Source organism: Trichosurus vulpecula, chromosome 9 (assembly GCF_011100635.1).
Source record: "Trichosurus vulpecula isolate mTriVul1 chromosome 9, mTriVul1.pri, whole genome shotgun sequence".
NCBI lineage: Eukaryota > Metazoa > Chordata > Mammalia > Diprotodontia > Phalangeridae > Trichosurus > Trichosurus vulpecula.
In genome coordinates, this window is record NC_050581.1 from 99,296,213 (window position 1) to 99,315,170 (window position 18,958).

Here is an 18,958-nt window from a genome sequence, read left to right on the forward strand (position 1 = left end):
AACTTATCATCTAGTTAGGGGAAACAATATGCACATATGAAGGTAGTTATAAGGAAAGAGATATAAAGAAACCTTGAAAGGGAAGGAAGGCACTAGCAACTAGAAGAGACAGGAAAAGTGTCATGTAAAAAATGACACTTAATCGGAGTCCTGAAGGAAATCAGAGGGCCCAAGAGATAAAGGTAAGGAGGTACAGAGACAGCTTGGGGCAAAAATTTGTCGGTGGGAGATAGTGTCATGAATAAGAAATGAGAAGCCAATGTGGCTGCATTATAGAGGACATGGAGAGTTGAGAATAAGAAGACTAAAAATTTTAAAGAACTTGAAATACAACACAAGAGATTATATTTGATCCTAGACAAGCCCAGGAGTCATGTGGGTTTATTAGGTAACAGAGTAGCATGATCATACCTACATTTTAGGAAATTCACCTCAGCAGCTCTGTTAAGAATGTACTGAAAAAGACGAGTCAGGGAGACCAGCGAGGAGAATGTTACAACAGTCCAGGGAAGGCACCATGTGGACTTGAACTGGGGTGGTGGTTATATGACAGAAGGGGAGGGTGACTGAAAGTACGCAGTCAGTGGAATCTAAGGAGGTTAGAAACCTGCATGACTAGAAGGATGGTGTCTCTTAAACAGTAGTAGGCTAATTTGGAAGAGAGTTTGGTTTGAAGGGAAATATAATGAGTTTCGTCTTAGGCTGAGTTTGAGACACTTATGGGACATGCATTTTAGAATGTCAAAAGGCAGTTGTCTCTTTGGAGCTAGGGCTCAGTAGGGAGAACATGGTCGAACATATTGATCTTCGTGACATTTATAGATTTGATCATTAAACCCATGGGACCTGCAGAGGCCACTGAAAGGAGGAAGTTCTGAATCTTCCAGATCTGATTTATATCATGGGTCATTGAAAAATTTTTGTAGTTTTTTAGTGATTCTCCAAATGTAAAGCAATGACTGTGCAGGAGTGGCACCAAGAACATTAGGGCTGTAGCACAGATAATGACACTTGTGGCTTAGTCACCTAGACCCATCTTGGGTCAGGGCCATCCATAGTGAGGTCACTAAAAGGTCACTTGCATGCAGCTTGTTCTATTGATGAGTTCAATATCAAACATCAGCCTGTACTACCACCTACTCAGTGTGCCTTGCCCAACGGCTAGGGCTTCCCTTCCTAAGGAATACTGAAGAATTCATTCAGAACAGTTCTTAGACAATCCTATAATTGCAGTCTTTGGGGAATTTACAGACCTAAAACAGCTGATGGGCCTGGAAATCACAACCACTCTTAAATACAAAAATTATGCAAATAATTGACAATGACAGTTGAAAGCACTTATTATCTTCAGGGGATGGTTTTAAAACACATAGAGCACATTCACTGTTGCTTCTAATTATGGAATGCTCACAGAAAATTTACTCTGTAATTTTCTTGGAGTAGGGTTCACTTTACTTTGTGTAGCCAGTAGTGCTGGAAGCACTAAAATAAAAAAACAAACCAAAACCCCAAAACACCATGTAAACAACCAGGAACTTACCTTCCTTTGCATCTCCCTTCCCCCACTTAAATAAGTCCATTCTGATCCAGTACTACTATTTCCAAATGTTGTAGGCCCAGCCTTCTAACAGTTATCGAAAGGTTTACTAAGCCATAGTTTGGAAGGGTTATTCATGAGGAGACACTGATGATTCAGTTGAAAACAGGTTCCTTGCTTTTGTGTTGGTCATAGTGGTTTACCAATCAAGCCTAAGAACGACTGACCTCTTGTCTCTTTATGGACTGGATTTTGTACTTAGGGCACCAGGAAGCTACATTGAAGGACTGGCCTTAGTCCCCTGAGCCAAGTAATTTTTTTAAATTAATTAATTTATTTTAGTTTTCAACATTCACTTCCATAAATTTTAAATTTTATCCCCCTCCCTCCCTTCACTCTCCGTCCCCATGATGGTATGCAATCTGATATAAACTCCATACATACATTCCTATTAAACACATTTTCACATTAGTTATGTTGCATAAAAGAATTATAATGAATGAGAGAAACCATGAGAAAGAAAAACAAAACAGAAAAGAAAATAGTCTGCTTCACTCTGCATTCTGACTCCATAGTACTTTTATCTGGATGCGGATGGCATTTTCCATCAAGAGTCCTTTGAAATTGTTTTAGGTGCTTGCATTGCTGAGAAGGGCTAAGTCTATCAAAATCAGCCATCACACACTGTGAGCCAAGTAATTTTTGAGTGTGATTTTTCAATAACTTTTAAGGAAAAATGACTTTAGTCTACGTGTTAGGTATCGCTCCTCCCACAATTGATAATCACATTCAGTAACATAGCCTCAAATGCTGTGCAACTATGTAGATGATGTAAAAAAATCCTTCTCTCATCATGACCTTTTTTTTTCTGAATTCTACACACAGCTTTCTAGCCATCTAGAATTTGTCTCCATCCATATTTCCTTTTATAATGATAAGTGGGCTTTAATATAAACAAGTGCTGGAATTTATCAATGTCCATTTCAGGAAGTTTCTTCTCAGAATCTGGGGAGGCGCTTGGATCTATATTCTGCTCAGTGGACTGAGCCCCTCCGTGGCTATCATCTTATCCTTCTACTGGCCTGTTCTGTTCCACATGTTCATCATCTTTTGGAAGCTCCACTTTGGGTCTAGGTTTCATAACTATAGGGTTACAGATACTTGTAAGTATTTAATTTTTGCTTTAATATCCTTTTTCTTTACAACTGGATCCACAGTAAGACTGCTTGTTTTGAAGATTTAGCTTGCTGTTCATCCATTCCATTGTTTCATTAGTGCTCTTCTCGACTTTCAACACATCGGCTGTATCCAAATGGTCATACTGTTCTTCCATTTGTGACACTTGTTTTCACAAGTGGGTCAGATTCAATCTACTGAGCTAGACTGAATCTGAGCTCCATCTATATTTCCCTGCAGTATCTCAAAATAAATATGTAAGTTCTTTATTTTTTCTCCTTAATGTCCTACATTAATTCATTCTTTCTTCTATGTTTGTAATCATGGTGTTATTTTTTATTTTTCCCTTTTCCTCATCTTTCCCACCCTCATTTTACAGTAGCCATTATTTGCCCTACCCTGTTGATTCTACCCCTGTAAGATCTCCCAAATTCCTTCTTTATTTTCTATGCTTAATGCCATCCCCTTAACATAAGTCTTCATTATCTCCCACCTGAACTATGAACAACTTTCTAAAGAATCTTCTCACTTTTGGTTTTTGTCCCTTCCAATTCATCCTTCGTATTCCTTCCAGAAAAAAATCTTTCTTACACACATGAAAATATAGCATCATCAAAGACCTCAAAGTTAAGAGATCTAAGAGGTCATTTAATCAAACCAAACATGAACAAGAATACATTCTATATGATGAGGTAATCCAGCCTTTTTTGAAGACCTCAAGTGAGGGGCAACCCACTCCCTCTTAAGGCAATCTCTTCCACTTTAAGATAATTATTCCCCATGTGTCAAGCCTAAATTTGCCTCTTTGCAATGCTTAACCATTGGTTCTAGATCTACCCTCTGGGAACAGGCAAAGAAAGTTTAGTACATCTTTCATATTGCAGGCCTTCAAATATTTGAAAGCAGCTATCTTCTCTTACCTGGCTAGCTAAATATTTACATTTCTTTCAATTAATCCTTATTCATGTAGGTTCCTCAGATGTTTTCCCCTTTATTTCTCAAATGTGATTTACAGAAGTGAATATGATAGTTTAGATGAGAGTAGAGCAAGGTAGAGTATGGCAGGGATATAATGTCCTTAGTTCTTAATACTATACCATACGATCACAGTTGCTTTTATGATCACTCTATCATGTTCGCTCTTTTCAATCCCAAGATCTTTGTCAAACTACTACATAGCTATGCTTTCCCCATCTTATACTCGAGAAGTAGATTTTTAAGGTTCAAGTATACAGTGATACCTTTTATTTATCCTTATTACATTTCATCTTAATAGATTCAGCCCAGCATTCTAACCTTCCAACATGTTTATGGCTCCCAACTTTGTTAGCTATCCCTCTTTCCAAGTTTATATCTAACCTTAAATGCCTACTCTTTTGGTCCAGTCATTCAGCAATTTCTGAACCCATCATCTGTAGTATCATCAACCCCACATCCCTTCATCTTGTCCGTAAGATTAATATGGGAAGTATTGTTCATTGCCTTGCTAAATATCTAGGCACATTTTAGCTGCAAAATTCCTCTGAACTACTAGAAAAAATGTTCCTAAAAAAGGATATGAAGTTATTCAGGTATGACATACTATTGATGAAGACAATATAGTGCATAAACCTATTATTTATGAATATTATATCTCTTATTGTAGCTTAAAACCACATTCACTTTCATGGCTGTCAAATCACACTGCATTTTGTAAATACCGCTTACTTGTCTACATGTTTGCAAACCATCCTTTTAACAACACATTTTAGTGTAATGCTCCATCTCTCTCTCTCTCTGTCTGTCTCTCTGTCTCTCTCTGTCTGTCTCTGTCTGTCTGTCTGTCTCTCTCACACACACACACACACACACACACACACACACACACACCCCAGAGCATATGGAATTCTCTATGCAACTTTACACGGAGTGGGCAATAGGCCCCCTCATTTGCTTTCACAAAGATGTTTGAGCATGTGCTCATCTACACAAATCTGAATTGTGATCTCAAAGCTCTGGCTGCCTCTTCTACTTTTTTTTTCTTCGCCTAGTTCAGGTAACTGAGCAGCAGTTCTGAGGTGGGTGGTTCTAGCTTTGGAGTCAACCTTTTTGAGTTTGAAAGGTCAAAAGCTCCTGAGTCCCTCAATTAGTGTTTCCTATACCATAGAAATTGCTCCCTACAGCTACTGTAGCAAATTGCATAGGAGAAGATGAACACTGGGAGGAGGAGGAGGAGCCCAACCTCTGGCCTTGCTTGCCAGAGGACATGGACGTTGAAGGAGGTGTGTAAACACTGGAAAACTGAGGTGAAAGTGAAATCCTGATTCAGTAGTCTCACAAAATGTCTTAGGTTTTGATATTTTAATGAAAAATGCCCCAGATGAGTATAATAATACAGTAGTTATTAGTCACTGCTTCATGTTTAAGTTTTTGTTAATGTGTGCTCATGAATCTTTTGTCTTTTAAGTATTTGTGTGTGGGGAAACCCTAGAAATGAGCCAAATACAAGCTTTAAGTGATTCTCAGAAGTGTTCCAGGATTGAGGTATAAAGAACCAGAGAATACAAGAAAAAAAGCTTGAACTCTCTATAAAGGCCAGGTTTCCCCCCAGGAATGAACTTATCTGTGAGTTCAAAGCTAGAACTCCCCCAAAGGGAGAGAGTAAATGACCCAGCCCCCATCAACCCAGCAGCAGTTACATATGTTACACTAGAATTTTACTAGGCATCAGAGCCAAACTCACTGACTTGTTTTCAGGCTCTATTCTCTTTCCTCTTTTGCCATTCTTCAGTCCTGCAGTACTTCTCTCAGTTTTCATAGTCTTTCAGAGATCACTGGCAATAGCTCAGCAATCACTTGTGCCAGTTCTTTCAGTACCCTGGAAAACATTTCATCTGGGTCTGATATCTTGAACCCCTCAAGGACACCTAGGTGCTCCTTTACTTCAGAATGATCTGTTTCATATTAGCAATTTTCGTCCTTTCCAGCATAAAGAACATTTTGCTTTGCAGAGAAAATAGAAGCAAAAGTTGAGCAGTTCTTTCCCACCTCAGTGTCCATTATCATTACCTCACCCACTTAAAACAATTGTCATATCCCTGTTTTGGTGTTCCGTTTTTCACTGATAGCCCTTTTTACAAAGCCCTTTTCTGTTGTCCTTAGTTTTCCTTACAAGTCTTAGTTCATTCTGAGTTTTTACATTAATTAAAAGGTTTGTACATTCTCCTTAATAGTATATTGGCTAGAATAAAGTATATAGTATTTTTTTAAAGACTTTAAAATCTATTCTATTTTCTTTTACTTCTATGTGTTGGAGGTAATGCTTTTCTTTTATAATTTGCACCTATTTTTGTTTAAAATGTACCTTTGGGTAGACATATACGAATGATTATTTCAATCATATAAGAAAAACTCTTCCTTTAACAATAATATATGTATATATAAATATATAGAGTTTTTGATTTCATAAAAAATATACAGGAAACAGATGGAAACATTATTAATTTGTTTCCCTGGTGAGTTTTCAGCAGAGTATATTTGTATGTGTTATCTGAACCATATGAATACTTAGTATTGCTGCTGTTAAATTTGTAATGAGTTGTAGAGTATCTGAAATTCCCTGACTGGTTCTCATTTGCAGTGCTTAGATGTACTAAGATCAAGCAAATAGACACTGCTCATATGATTGACCCCACCATTAAAATATTTTAATTTCCAGATTCTGAAATGTTCTCCATGTGTTACAAATTAACAGAACCATAATTTTATTCGTTTGAGTTTGTAAAATGTAGATGCACAGATTATGATTCTGAGTATAAAGTTGTAAAATATCTATTTGTATTATGTAAAATATAAAAATATGTAGTTAAAGTTATTGTGACTTGATTCACTATTCATGCTTATTCAAGTGTAATTGAGATTGTGTTTATATGTATACATTTTCTAGCAGGTTATTAATTGAAAATGATTTAACATGTATGTTGCTTACATAAATATACAGCAGTCTACTATAAATTATTTATAAATTAAAAATATATTAAACAATATTAATGCTTTCAGATGACTCTATAGGACTTAAATATTTCCGGAAAATTTAATAAAAATGAACATGAGATGATTTTTGTATATGAAAAGTATGTTACAAGAAGGCCTTAATAGATTGTATCCCAAAATTGTTTGTGTAAACCATGTTTCGTATGTATAACACGTTTTCCTGAAGAAGCAATGGTTTAAGTAGTTTAAGTCGGTTCCCAAATCAGCCCACAAAAGTCCATTTAACTCAAAGAATCCTTGAAATTGATTATAGTGACAAATAATATAATTTCAATAGCAGCAATTACACCCACAAAAAAATGCACCAGGAAATGGTTTTACATTTTTCTTTAATGCTAAGTTTGGGAAGTATGTTTGATTACAAAAGGATAGATAGTTTGTGCTAGACTAACACTGAATTTGTTGGGGGAGTTTTTCCCCTCATTGTTGCAATGTGCTGTGCTAATCCTGACACTGTCCCTCACTGGTACCTTTTCTCAGTCCTTTCATAGAGAATGAGTAGGTAGTTTAATATTTGAGTTTCAGTGGGTTTTTCAGCAGACAAAAGTAAAGAGGGCAATTTGAAATGTTAACAAATATATGGCTCTGTATATTAGATATAAAGTGCTATAATTTTTACTGTGGGTAAGTCAAAATATGGATGATTCAGCCAAAGATAATTGAAATTTGTGTTTGTTTAGTTTTCCAAATTGTATAATCTAACTACAGCATTAATTTTTCCTTTTATTTCCATGTTTCCATTAATATCCTATGACTAAATGATAAGAGCAGTCATAATAGCAAAAGTTTAAATCATGGAAATTTAATATCACTCATGTTAATATTGATTAATCAGGTAAAATAGTCTGTGAAAACTCTTTGAAAGCTACAAAGTTGTACATAAGTGTAACTTGTCATTATTAGTCATTTGGTTTAGTTTTAATCAATTCCAAGTATAGGTATTGACATTCTATTTTATGAGAAGCAAATAAATAATTAGAGAAATATTTTTCATTTATCAAATTTTTAGTTGAATAAAGGTAATTTTAAAGTCAGCATTTTAGCTAAAATAGTGTTATTTAAAACACTTGGTTTATTACTGAGGTTACATAGGTTGAGTTTAAGTTCATGTAAAAACCCAAAATATAAAATATATTCATAGAAATAAAAGGTTAATGACATCATTTTGGGGTATTTTAAAGTATTTTTAAAGAATGAAATTGCTAAGAAAGTTGCTTCTAATAATTTTGACTTTTCAAATAAGTCAAAATATCTTATACTCAAAATATTTGCTAAGTACTAATTTGGAAATATGTATGTATGTATACATTTATATCTTACATTATAAATTAGATTATTTTTGCTTTAGTAAATTAAAGTGAGATATGCTTATTATCCATATACAGATACTTATATTTTATTGATTGTCTCTAATTTAACCACTTTGAGATAGATTGGCATTTTTACTACCTTAACCTTAAAAGCTGCCTTGTTAATTACAAACCGTATTTAGTATGACCTCATAATAATGTAGCACCTCAAGTGTCATGCCTGTCTTTAATATGCACATTGGAGCTGTGTTCATCTGTAACAGACAACTGCACTTCAAGAAGAGTCTTTTTTTCTTGATAAGCAATTAGCAGTAATTAGGAAGATTCACCTCAATAAGTTGTCGGCATTAGATTGTTTTAAAAAAAAATTTGAATGTCAGTGACTTAAAAAGAAAGTTTTTTTCTGACACATAGGTACAGCATGTTAAACATGAAATGTTAATTTAACTTTTCTGCTTATTATTCATGCACAATATTATTTTGTCATTCAGATACTACATTGACAGAGTGCAGGGGGTGTTAAAATAGTGCTGCTAGAATAAAAAGAGGATTAATCTACCATTGGCCAATTAGCCAAAGGGTACTTAATGGTCTCTAAAGGCTACTGAAGTCTAACTACTAGCTAAAGCACTGGTAAAAAGTCCTCTATATTACCTTCATCTGTTTGACATCTTGTGAAACACACTTGGAGGCTTTTAATAACTACATTTGCAAGAAAATAGTTTATAAATGATTGATTTAGCAACTAGATGGATTTTTCAAAAGACTCTGTTAAATAGGCAATTAATACTACCTATATTTAAAATTGTTATTGTCCCTACTACCCTTCTTCCACCTTGCTTATTTTTAAGACATAGGGTCCCAAATTTTCAGTGAAGAACAATTAATACCAAACTAAGAATTCCTATAAGTATAGAACTTCCTCATTTTGTAAAACTTTAGAAAATAACTTTATAAAATTTTAGTTATACATTGAAATCTCAACAGCATTTGCCCCAGTAAACCACACTCTACTTGATATTCACTTCTCTCTTGGCTTTTGTGACAGTGTGCTCCTTTGGTACTATTGTTGCAATTAGAATTAAGGTAAACTGAGGCACAAAGTTCTGAGCACGTTCAACTTATTGGCACCACTAGCAATTACCCCAAAAAGTAGGTTTCTTAACTCTTCAGGCAAAAGACCATGAAGTAGGGCTTACTAGCCTTCATATAGTTTTAGAAAGTACAAGAGAGCAAAGAACAGAAATCATAAAACAATTTGTTTGGTTACAAAGTCTGAAGTATCATAGATAATGGAAAACAGTATGATCAGATGTTGTCTGGAATGCAGGATTAGCATCAGTCTCTCCTTCCATCTTGGAATGGCTATGGAAAACCCATTGGTGGTGTCCACCTGCATGGATAACAGTCCAGACTTTCATGAAGGAAGGACTGAATTGCAGAGATAATAGACTTCCTTGCATCCATTTGCATCTTGCAAGGCTTGTTAGCAAGTTGACAGATCTCCCTTAATTATGCATGGGGCAGTAAGTTGTATAGAGACGATACATTTCTTTAAATTAAAGTAATTTATGGGACAACTTAGCTCAGAGAAGAAAGTTGAACTTCTGAACTTAACTCAGAGACAAAGAAACATGGCTTAGGTAATTTTACAACATACTGCATGTTATACTGAATGGAATCAATTACAAAATGTAATCAGAATCAATTAGATTTTCTCACTTCAAATTGCAATTAGGTGGTACAGTGATTAGAGGTTTGCACATGGAGTCAGAAAGCAGAATTTGAATTCAATTCTTCCTGACTCCATGTGCAAAACTCTAGCCATTGCATCGCCTAACTATAATTTAGAGTGAGAAAATCAAATTGATTCTGCTATTCATGTATTTTTCAAAATATATAAGCATATGTATTCATATTTTCATTTGATTCAATAACACTGAGGAAAGTTAAATAGTAAGTATGTGTGTATATGTGTATTCATGTATATCCTTTTACAACCAATTAATTGAGAAATATTGACTCTTTTTAACTAATATTTCTCTGATCCATGTCCTTCATTCCACTTTTGCTGGCAACCATCCTAGTTCAGACCATTATCACTTTTTGCCCAAGACATTATAGCATCCTCCAAACTAGTCTTTTCCCCTGCAGGATATTCTTTCACAAATCTGATCTTCTCACCACCATCTGCATAATTATCCTCTTTGATCATGTAATTTCTCTACACAAAAAAAAACTTTGTTGGATCCCCATTTATTAACAAGGAAGATAGAAACTTGAACCCTGGCATTCAAGGCCTTTCACAATCTGTCTCCAACCTAGCTTTCTATACTATTTCATACTACCTGCCTGCATATTGTCATGATGGACTTCTCACCATCCTTGATTGTTATCCTTCTATCCTATTCACTTACCTAGAATAGATTACCCTACCATATCTGTACCCCCATCTGCCTATGGAAATCTCTGATTCCAAGACTCAAATCACATCACTTTTTTCTTCCAAGATCCCCCTTCCCTCAACTGAAAGTGATTTCTCCTTTCTTAACTTCATAGCACTTTATTTCAGTTTTTCTTTTTCCTTTTTCCACATTCTGTAGTAGTGTCTAATCCAGGGGCCTGGAGGCCACACATATGGCCCTCTAGGTCTTTGGGTATGGCCTTTTAACTGAGTCCAAGTTTTACAGAACAAATCTTTTTATTAAGGGGATTTGTTTTGTGAAGTTTGGATTCAGTCAAAGGGACACATTTGAGGACATTGAGGAATACATGTGGCCTTGAGGCCTCTAGTTCCCCACCCCTGGAATTCTTCCCATTAGATTGTAGGCATTTTGAGGTCAGGCGCTTCTGTCTTATTGAATATTATTTTTTGTCTTAGTCTTCATAGGTGATTAATGAATTTTTTTTCGAGTAAAACTGGAGATGACTCAAAAAAGATTGTTGTCGGGGATGGAAAACTTTGTAAAATGTTCTCTAAAACTAATAAAACATGTATTATAGCATCAAATTCTACTAGGTTTCCCCCAAGCCTCACAACATGAGTTAGTCTACTTTCCCCCTAAAAGGCAACAATTCTGTCCTTGGGACTTGATTAGTCCAGGTATCTGGCATGGGTCCAGCTGCAGTTGCTTTAATATAGCTTCCTAGTAGCCTCTGGACATGCTGGCTTCCTGGTCAGTCAAAGGTATAAAAAGGACAGCCCTGTGAAGTTTTGTCTTTTGTTTATTGTTTCCTCCCAGCTTCATCCACTTTACATGCTCTGTCAGTGTAGGTTCACGCTTGTTTCTCCATGCTTATTTTCCCTTCCACTCCTCTTCAAGAAGTCAATTAATATAAAATTGTTATGTTTTATATATATATATATATATACATATTTATACACACATATATTCATACACACATAGATACACATACACATGTGTGTGTGTGTGTATGTGTGTGTGTGTGTGTGATTCTAGCAATGAAGAGTAGTCCCAAAGAGGTTATGTGATCTGGCTCAAGATATACAAATGCATAACAGAGCAAGTATTTGACCCCAGGTGTCCTGATTCTTTCCAGCGCCCTATCCATTAAACCCTGATGTGTCTGGCCTGATGTAAACCCAGACAGCCAAGCAGATGGACATACTGACATCCAAACATATAAGTCCATAATTAAGGACATGTCTACAGAAAAGAAGGTAGATCAGTTGTATATTGACAATGAGAAAAAAAAAACTGATGGACAATTCATTTGGTAACTTCACTCTTCTGGTAAAGAGAACAAATAACAAAAGCCCCTATTGTGATTGGGGAATGTAAGACGCAGGGTCTGATACTCCCCTCCTTTATCTTTATGTGGTAGATCATTCAGTAGAGATCGATTTCCTAGATTAAAGATATATAGAAAAGCAGACACAATACTTCTTATAAAGGGAAAGAGAAGCAAGTTACCTGGTTAATAAAAGGGAAAAGCCTGGGAGATGTAAAATAGAGCAACAGATTTGAATTTTAGTTAGTGATTTAATTATATTGAAGGTTAGCTTTAAAAAGAAAGCCTTTTTTCTAACTCAGGTTCAGGTTTTTCAAAGGGAGAAATTTGGATTTCTGGATTCAGTCAGAAGACCAACCTCTGGTATTAATTCCAAGCTCTATTTCTCATTCCACCACTTGATGGTTACATAACATTGGACTTACTACACAACCTCCCTCTGCTTCAGTTTCTTCATCTATAAAATGAGTAAGATAACATCTGTCCTGTCCTAAAGAGTAATTGTGAGAATCCAATGAGATATAATCTATGGAAGTGTTTTATAAACTGCAAATTGCTATTGCACATGGACATCACCAGATAGTCAGTATAGAAATTAGATTGATATACTTGGCAGCCTAAGGTGGAGAAGCTCTAAAACAAGACCTAGACCTGACTGTGGATTAGATCATGAACGTCTTATTGCAAAATTCAGACTTAAATTGAAGGAAGCAGAGAAAACCATTAGATCATATAAATATGACCTAAGTAACAACCCTTATGAATATGAAGTAGAAGTGAGAAATAGATTTAAGAGGTTAGGTCTGGTAGATAGAGTTCCTGAAGAACCATGGACAGAGGTTTGCAATGTACAGGAGGCAGCAGCAAAAAGCATTCCAAAGAAAAAGAGCAAGAAGGTAAAATGGCTGTTTGATGAGGCTTTACAAATCACTGAGGAAAGAAGGAAAGGGAAAGGGAAAAGAGAAAGGGAAAGATGTACCCAACTGAATGCTTAAGATTCTGCAAGCCAGGCTTCAGCAGTATGTGAACTGAGAATTACTGGAAGAGCAGGCTGGTTTTCTAAAACGTAGAGGAACTACAGACCAAGTTGCCAACATTCACTGGATTATGGAGAAAGCAAAGGAATATGAGAAAGGAAAAAAGCATTTGTGTGCATTACAACAAAATGTGGCAAGTCCTCAAAGAGGTGGAAGTACTAGATCATCTCATTTGTCTCCTGAGGAACCTGTATGTGGGCCAAGGAGCAGAAGTTAGAACCAAACATGGAACAACTGATTGGTTCAAGATTGGAAAAGGAGTACAAAAAGACTGCATATTGTCACCTTATTTATTTAACTTATATGCACAGTACATCATGAGAAATGCTAGGCTGGATAAACCAAAAGCCAGAATTAAGGTTGCCAGGAGAAATATCAACAACCTCAGATATTGCAGATGATGGCACTTTGATGGCAGCAAGTGAAGAGGAAGTAATGATTAGGGTGAAAGAGGAGAATATAAAAGCTGGCTTGAAGCTTAACATCAAAAAAACTAAGATCTTGGAAACTGGTGTCATCAGATGAAATGAAAGCAGTATCACATTTTATATTCTTGGCTTCAAAGGTCATTGCAGATGGTTACAGCAGTCATGAAATTAAAAGACACTTGTTCCTTGGAAGGAAAGCTATGGCAAATCTGGACAACACACTATAAGGTGATATCTCTGGATATCAGTTTGCTCGACAAAGGTCCATATAGTTGAGTCTGTGGTTTTTCTAGTAGCAGTGTATGGTTATAAGAGTTGGACTATAAGGAAAACTGAGCGCTGCAGAATCAACATTTTAGAATTGTGGTGCTGGAAAAAACTTTTGAAAATCCCTTGGACAGCAAGGAGATCAAATCAGTCAACACTTGAAATCAGTTCAGCCTATTCATTGGAAGGCTGAATACTGAAGCTGAAGCTCAAATACTTTGGCCACAAAATGAGAAGATGGGACTCATTAGAAAAGACCCTGACGTTGCAAAAGATTGAAGGTCAAAGGAAAAGGGAACAACAGAGGATGAGATGGTGAGGTAATATTGTGGAAACAACAGACGTGAACCTGGACAGACTTAGGGAGATAGTGGTGGAGAAAAGAGCCTAGTGTGCCTAGTCCATTGGGTCATGAAGAGTTGGACACCACCGAACAACAAGGAGGACCTCAACAATGAGAGAAGGGGCCTGCAGAGGTAGAAGAATGTTTTAAAGTGAGAAGGCCACAGGCATTGAGGGAAGTTCCAGAAGGGAAGTCTGTTGAGGTAGGATTGGAATCAATGGGTTAGGCTGAGATGTCTTTATATGGGATGTGAATCATGAACAGAGATTTAAAGAAGGAAAGAATGCTAAAGATATTGTTTACTTAGATTTTAGCAGAGCATATATTTACAAAGAACATGAACTTGGACTGATTTTGAGAGATAGTGAAGGATAGAATGGCCTGGCATGCCATGGTCCATGGGGTCATGAAGAGTCAGACACGACTGAATGACTGAACAACCACAGTTTTTGAAAAAGAACTTTCATAGCTTAAGGTTTTCTAATATTTGGGCAAGGCAGTATACTGGTCAAGTGTAAAAAAGGTCTGGATTTGGAATTAGAGGACCTGTGTTCAAATTCTGCCTGTGCTACTTAATATTTCTGTGACCCTTGGCAAGTCAATTTACTCTTCTGGTCCTCACAGGTTGGATGCTAAAGTCCCTTCCACCACTAAATTTATGATCTCATGATCTTATGAATCTAAAATTATACTTAAAATTCCTTGTATTCCAGGGCTATATTCTATTCTGATCTGTGTGTATATGTATACATACATATCTGTATGTATTTGTGTATATATATACATATCTGTATGTATGTGTATACACACACAAACACATTGCACTGGCATTACGTATGTGCCTGTGATTTTGTCTTTTTCTCGTTGTTTGGTTGTTTCCGTCATGTCTGACTCTTCATGACCCCTTTTGAGGGTTTCCTTGGCAAAGACGCCAGACTAGTTTGCCATTTCCTTCTCCAGCTCATTTGACACATGAGGATAATGAGGCAAACAGGGTTAAATGATTCGCCTAGGGTTGCCAGCTAGTAAGTGTCTGATGTCACATTTGAACTCAGGAAGATGAGTCTTCCTGACTCTAGGCTCTATCCACTGTACCACCTAGCTGCCCCATGTGTGTGTGTAGGTGTGTAAAATATGTAGCCATTAAGTGGGGAATAAAGTAGTTCTATAGTGAGTTCTATAACTGAAAAGCAGCTGTCTCAATGACCGTAGTAGGTTATAATTATCAAAAATAGATAGTTGAAATGTAAGCTCCTTGAGGGTTCGAGCAGTTTTCATTTTGCCTTTGTAGACACAATGTCTTGCATGTAGTACATGATTGATTAATGCTTGTTGAATTGAATTGGGGATAGAATATTTAATTCCTACTATTGCTAAATACCATATGGCTGTAATCAACTTTTACTCTTCTTGGAAAGTCTAGGACAAAATTATTATAAGAACAAAAATCACTTTCCAGTATTGATTGTTCTTTAGGTAATATCTATTAAGAAAAATTAGAAATTATTTACAAATTCTAAATCAAAATTTTGATAGATAGTAAATGCATGTTGTGGAGCATATCTCAGTTTAGGCAAGCCATACAGGCAAAAAAGAAAATTATTTGCATTACATCTTTGTTATTCCACCAGTAGCATTTCTATAGGGACTTTAAGAAATTGAAAAGGAACAATAAGCAATCCAAACTTTGGGCCATGAGTGAGTGAAACCACTTTTTGGTCTCTGCTTAACTGAAAATGCCCCAAAAGGTAATCGATTTCTCCATGACTGACAAATAGACAAGTTCCACTTAAGTCGTTCCTTTACTTCAGAGGTTCCCTAACTTATTTGGCCTACTGCCCCCTTTTCAAAAAAAAAACATATTCAGTGCCCCCTGGAAATCTACTTTCTTTAACCCTTTAACGGTTTTTTTGGGGGGAAATTTGTGTCGTTTCAAAAAAATGACCCATCTTAAATTTAATGATTTGTTGTAAATTTGTGGGTTTTTTCCTGCATTGAAATTTTGATGCAATATTGCATCATGTAACCATACAGTATTGTTTGTAAACAAGTCATCACACTCACATATTCCTGCCGATGTATGCTGGACTTCCTGACAATTCAAAACTTTCGTTTGCCTGCCAACTTGCTCATTAAGACTCCTTGGTGGACTTGACCATTGATTGGTTAAAACTTACATTTTGTGTATTTATTTGGAAAATAATGTAATCACTACAACTTTAACTCTGTTACACAACAGATGAAACGTGTATGAACAGTTTTTCAAAATTTTCTTATCTTCCCTTCTTTCTTTATGCTTCCACCACTCCCTTATTTTTATTCAATAACCCCCAATTAAACCCGAGGCTACTACTGCCCCCCCTGGATCGTTCCAGTGCCCCCACAGGGGGCGGTATTGCCCATTTTGGGAATTTTGCTAGATGAAAATACAACCAAATGCTTCCATCCTAGTACTTCTAAAAATTGTGTGTTCTATATATAGCCTTTCTTTTGGCAGTTCTCACATAAAAATTACTAGTTTGAGGAATTTGGCTTTGTGATATCATTTAGTAGATGAAATTATTTCAGCTTCATTTAAACCACCTCTTCTGATTACCCATTTATATACATTGTCATCATTTTTCAATTTTTTTGTCATATAGCAATTTTTTCTATTAAGTTGTGAAAGTATAGTTTTAGTTTTCCAGTCTTTCTGGACTGACCCACTAGAGATAAAATTGTGTTGATGAAGGACACTTTTCCCCTTTACAATGCCAGGGTGTCTTCTAGCAAGGAATCAATGGACAGGAAATCCTCTGGCTTGTATACCCTGGGAGAGAAGGCACCAGAGACAGTTCTTAGAGAAAAAAGCATGTCATCAAAGTGTTTGTGGCTCTGTAGTGTTGTTTCAGCTTGTATCCACCTGGAATTGCAGTCCTGAGATAAATCTGACAGGGCTGAAATCTCCAGCAGGTGAGCTTACACGCAGAGCTTTCACTGGGGGGTTGAGCAATTCCCCAAGTGAATGGTACTTAGGCAGAAGCAGAGAAGAAGTAATTTAAATAAAATTAAATTGTTAATAAAATTTGGCATTCATTTAATTAATTAATTAATGGAAAGTTTTAAAATTCAGAAAGGAATTGATACCATTTATAGCAATATCTTGATAAAGAGAATTGAGAAATTACTGAAAACATTTTGTAACCATTCTTACCTCTAAAAAATATACCTTTAAAACTGGCAAATATAAAAATAACCAAAGAAGTTAGCATTTACAGTGGATACATTTTAAGCTAAAAGAATTACTTTATTTCACAAATATTTGTAATGTAAAGAAATTAATAATAAATATATAGACATATCATGGACATATAGGTAGCTATTAATACAAAGTAGTTTTGTTAGTTTTATTTAAGTGCTAGCATGTTTTAAATGTTCCATCTTATAGGAGATGTAATATCTTCTTCAATTTCTAATTGGGATTCCTCACAAAGGAAAATTTGTTTCCTTTGAGAGGTTTCAGTACCATTTTGTCTAATTGTTCCTTATGCTAAACTGCCATATTATAAGCTTCTTTGGAATAATAAAATAGTAGTGTAGTTATGTTCTCCAGGAGCCCTGAGTTGTTGTGCCATTAAACCTTGGTGGCATTCTGCTGACTACAGACCAGTGAAAGATAACAACTAACATAAAGACGATTTCTGTTACCTTCTTACATAAAATGTCTAAGTATATTATTTAGCAGGTTCTAATTAAATGTTTATGGCATTAAAATGTAAATAGGAGGATTTTCTACCTCGTACTTTGCAAAAGGGCACTGTCAGCTGTCAATCAAATACAATAAAAACCAAGATAGTTTGTTTGCATGCTATTTACTTGAACTAAATCCCTAACAAGGCTCGTCTGCTAATTGGACTTAACATTTATGTTGCTAAATGAGAAGCATTTTGGCTGCTGTATAGGGTGGTAAGAACTACCCAGTGGAATAAACAAATAACATCTGTTATCCTGTCCTGCTCCAGCTTGGCTTTTACCAGTTAAGTACATCAGCCCTAGAGTCAAGGTTATCAAATATGTGGGTCTCTGGCTAGCATGTGTATATGTGAAAGAGAAGAAACAGCACAATATAAGTAAAGCCCAGCTAACCAGAAAATATTTGTGGAGCTGGAGTATTTTATTTTAACCTCTACAAGCCCTGCAAACTTAAAGTAAAAGCCAGTAGAGATTGTAGTACTTGAATTATAATTGTTGTCAATATTCATAGTTTGACTGTACCATTGTTTTTTAATTAATATTTATTGAAAAGGCCCAATATTTTAGCTACTATGCAAAACAGAAACAACGTATTTCCTGCCATTTTCATATATTATATCTAAGACCACATAGTGTCTATATTTGTGTGTGTGTACAAACATTATTACAAAAGACAGAATTTTGAAACTTTTAAATTTTTATCACTAGCATATTTGGTTCACAGAAAATACAATTAAATTTTTTCACTTTTAATTTTAAAATTATATTATTCGTCATGAATTTAAGTTGGATAGATTTCAAACATGAGTAACAATAGTGTTTGGTCTATAAAAATCTTCTTGTAACAATCAACAGAATTACTTTTAAAATATGGTTACACTTTTTTTTCTTTTCTGGGAAAAATAGAAGCTAAATTCAGACTTGGCTGAACTTCGCAAAGAGAAAGAAGAATTACAAAAGAAATTGGAGGCTGCAAATGAAGCTAAATCTGCAATAGAGTCTCCTTCAAAGAATATGCAGGCAGAAATTAAACAGCTGCAGTGTAAATTAAAGGTGAGTCTATAAATGATTAAGAATTCAGATTTATTAATAATTTAATAATTGTTATTTAATAAGTGGCTTCTTAAAGGTATTTTTCTAGTTAACGCAACTGCTGATGATTGTGCTAATGGTAGAAAGACAAAGTATGCCTAATACACAAATTTTTTATTCTCTGTTAGAATTTGGAATGAATGCTTGTACTTTTAATTGCATATTAATCAATCCACAATTATTAATTAAGTGCTTACTATGTACCAGGCACAATGCTAAGTGCTGGGGATACAAAAACAAAAATTAAACAG

General features: G+C 35.5%; 1 protein-coding gene across 1 annotated transcript in view; it reads left to right on the forward strand.

Moving 5' to 3' along the window:
* Nucleotides 1-18,958, forward strand: part of CNTLN (centlein) — a 440,159-nt gene that overhangs the window by 332,584 nt on the left and 88,617 nt on the right. Inside the window, exon 21 of the mRNA XM_036739595.1 lies at nt 18,522-18,668. Coding sequence (XP_036595490.1) covers nt 18,522-18,668 — 147 coding nt within the window. The remainder of the gene's footprint in view (nt 1-18,521; nt 18,669-18,958) is intronic.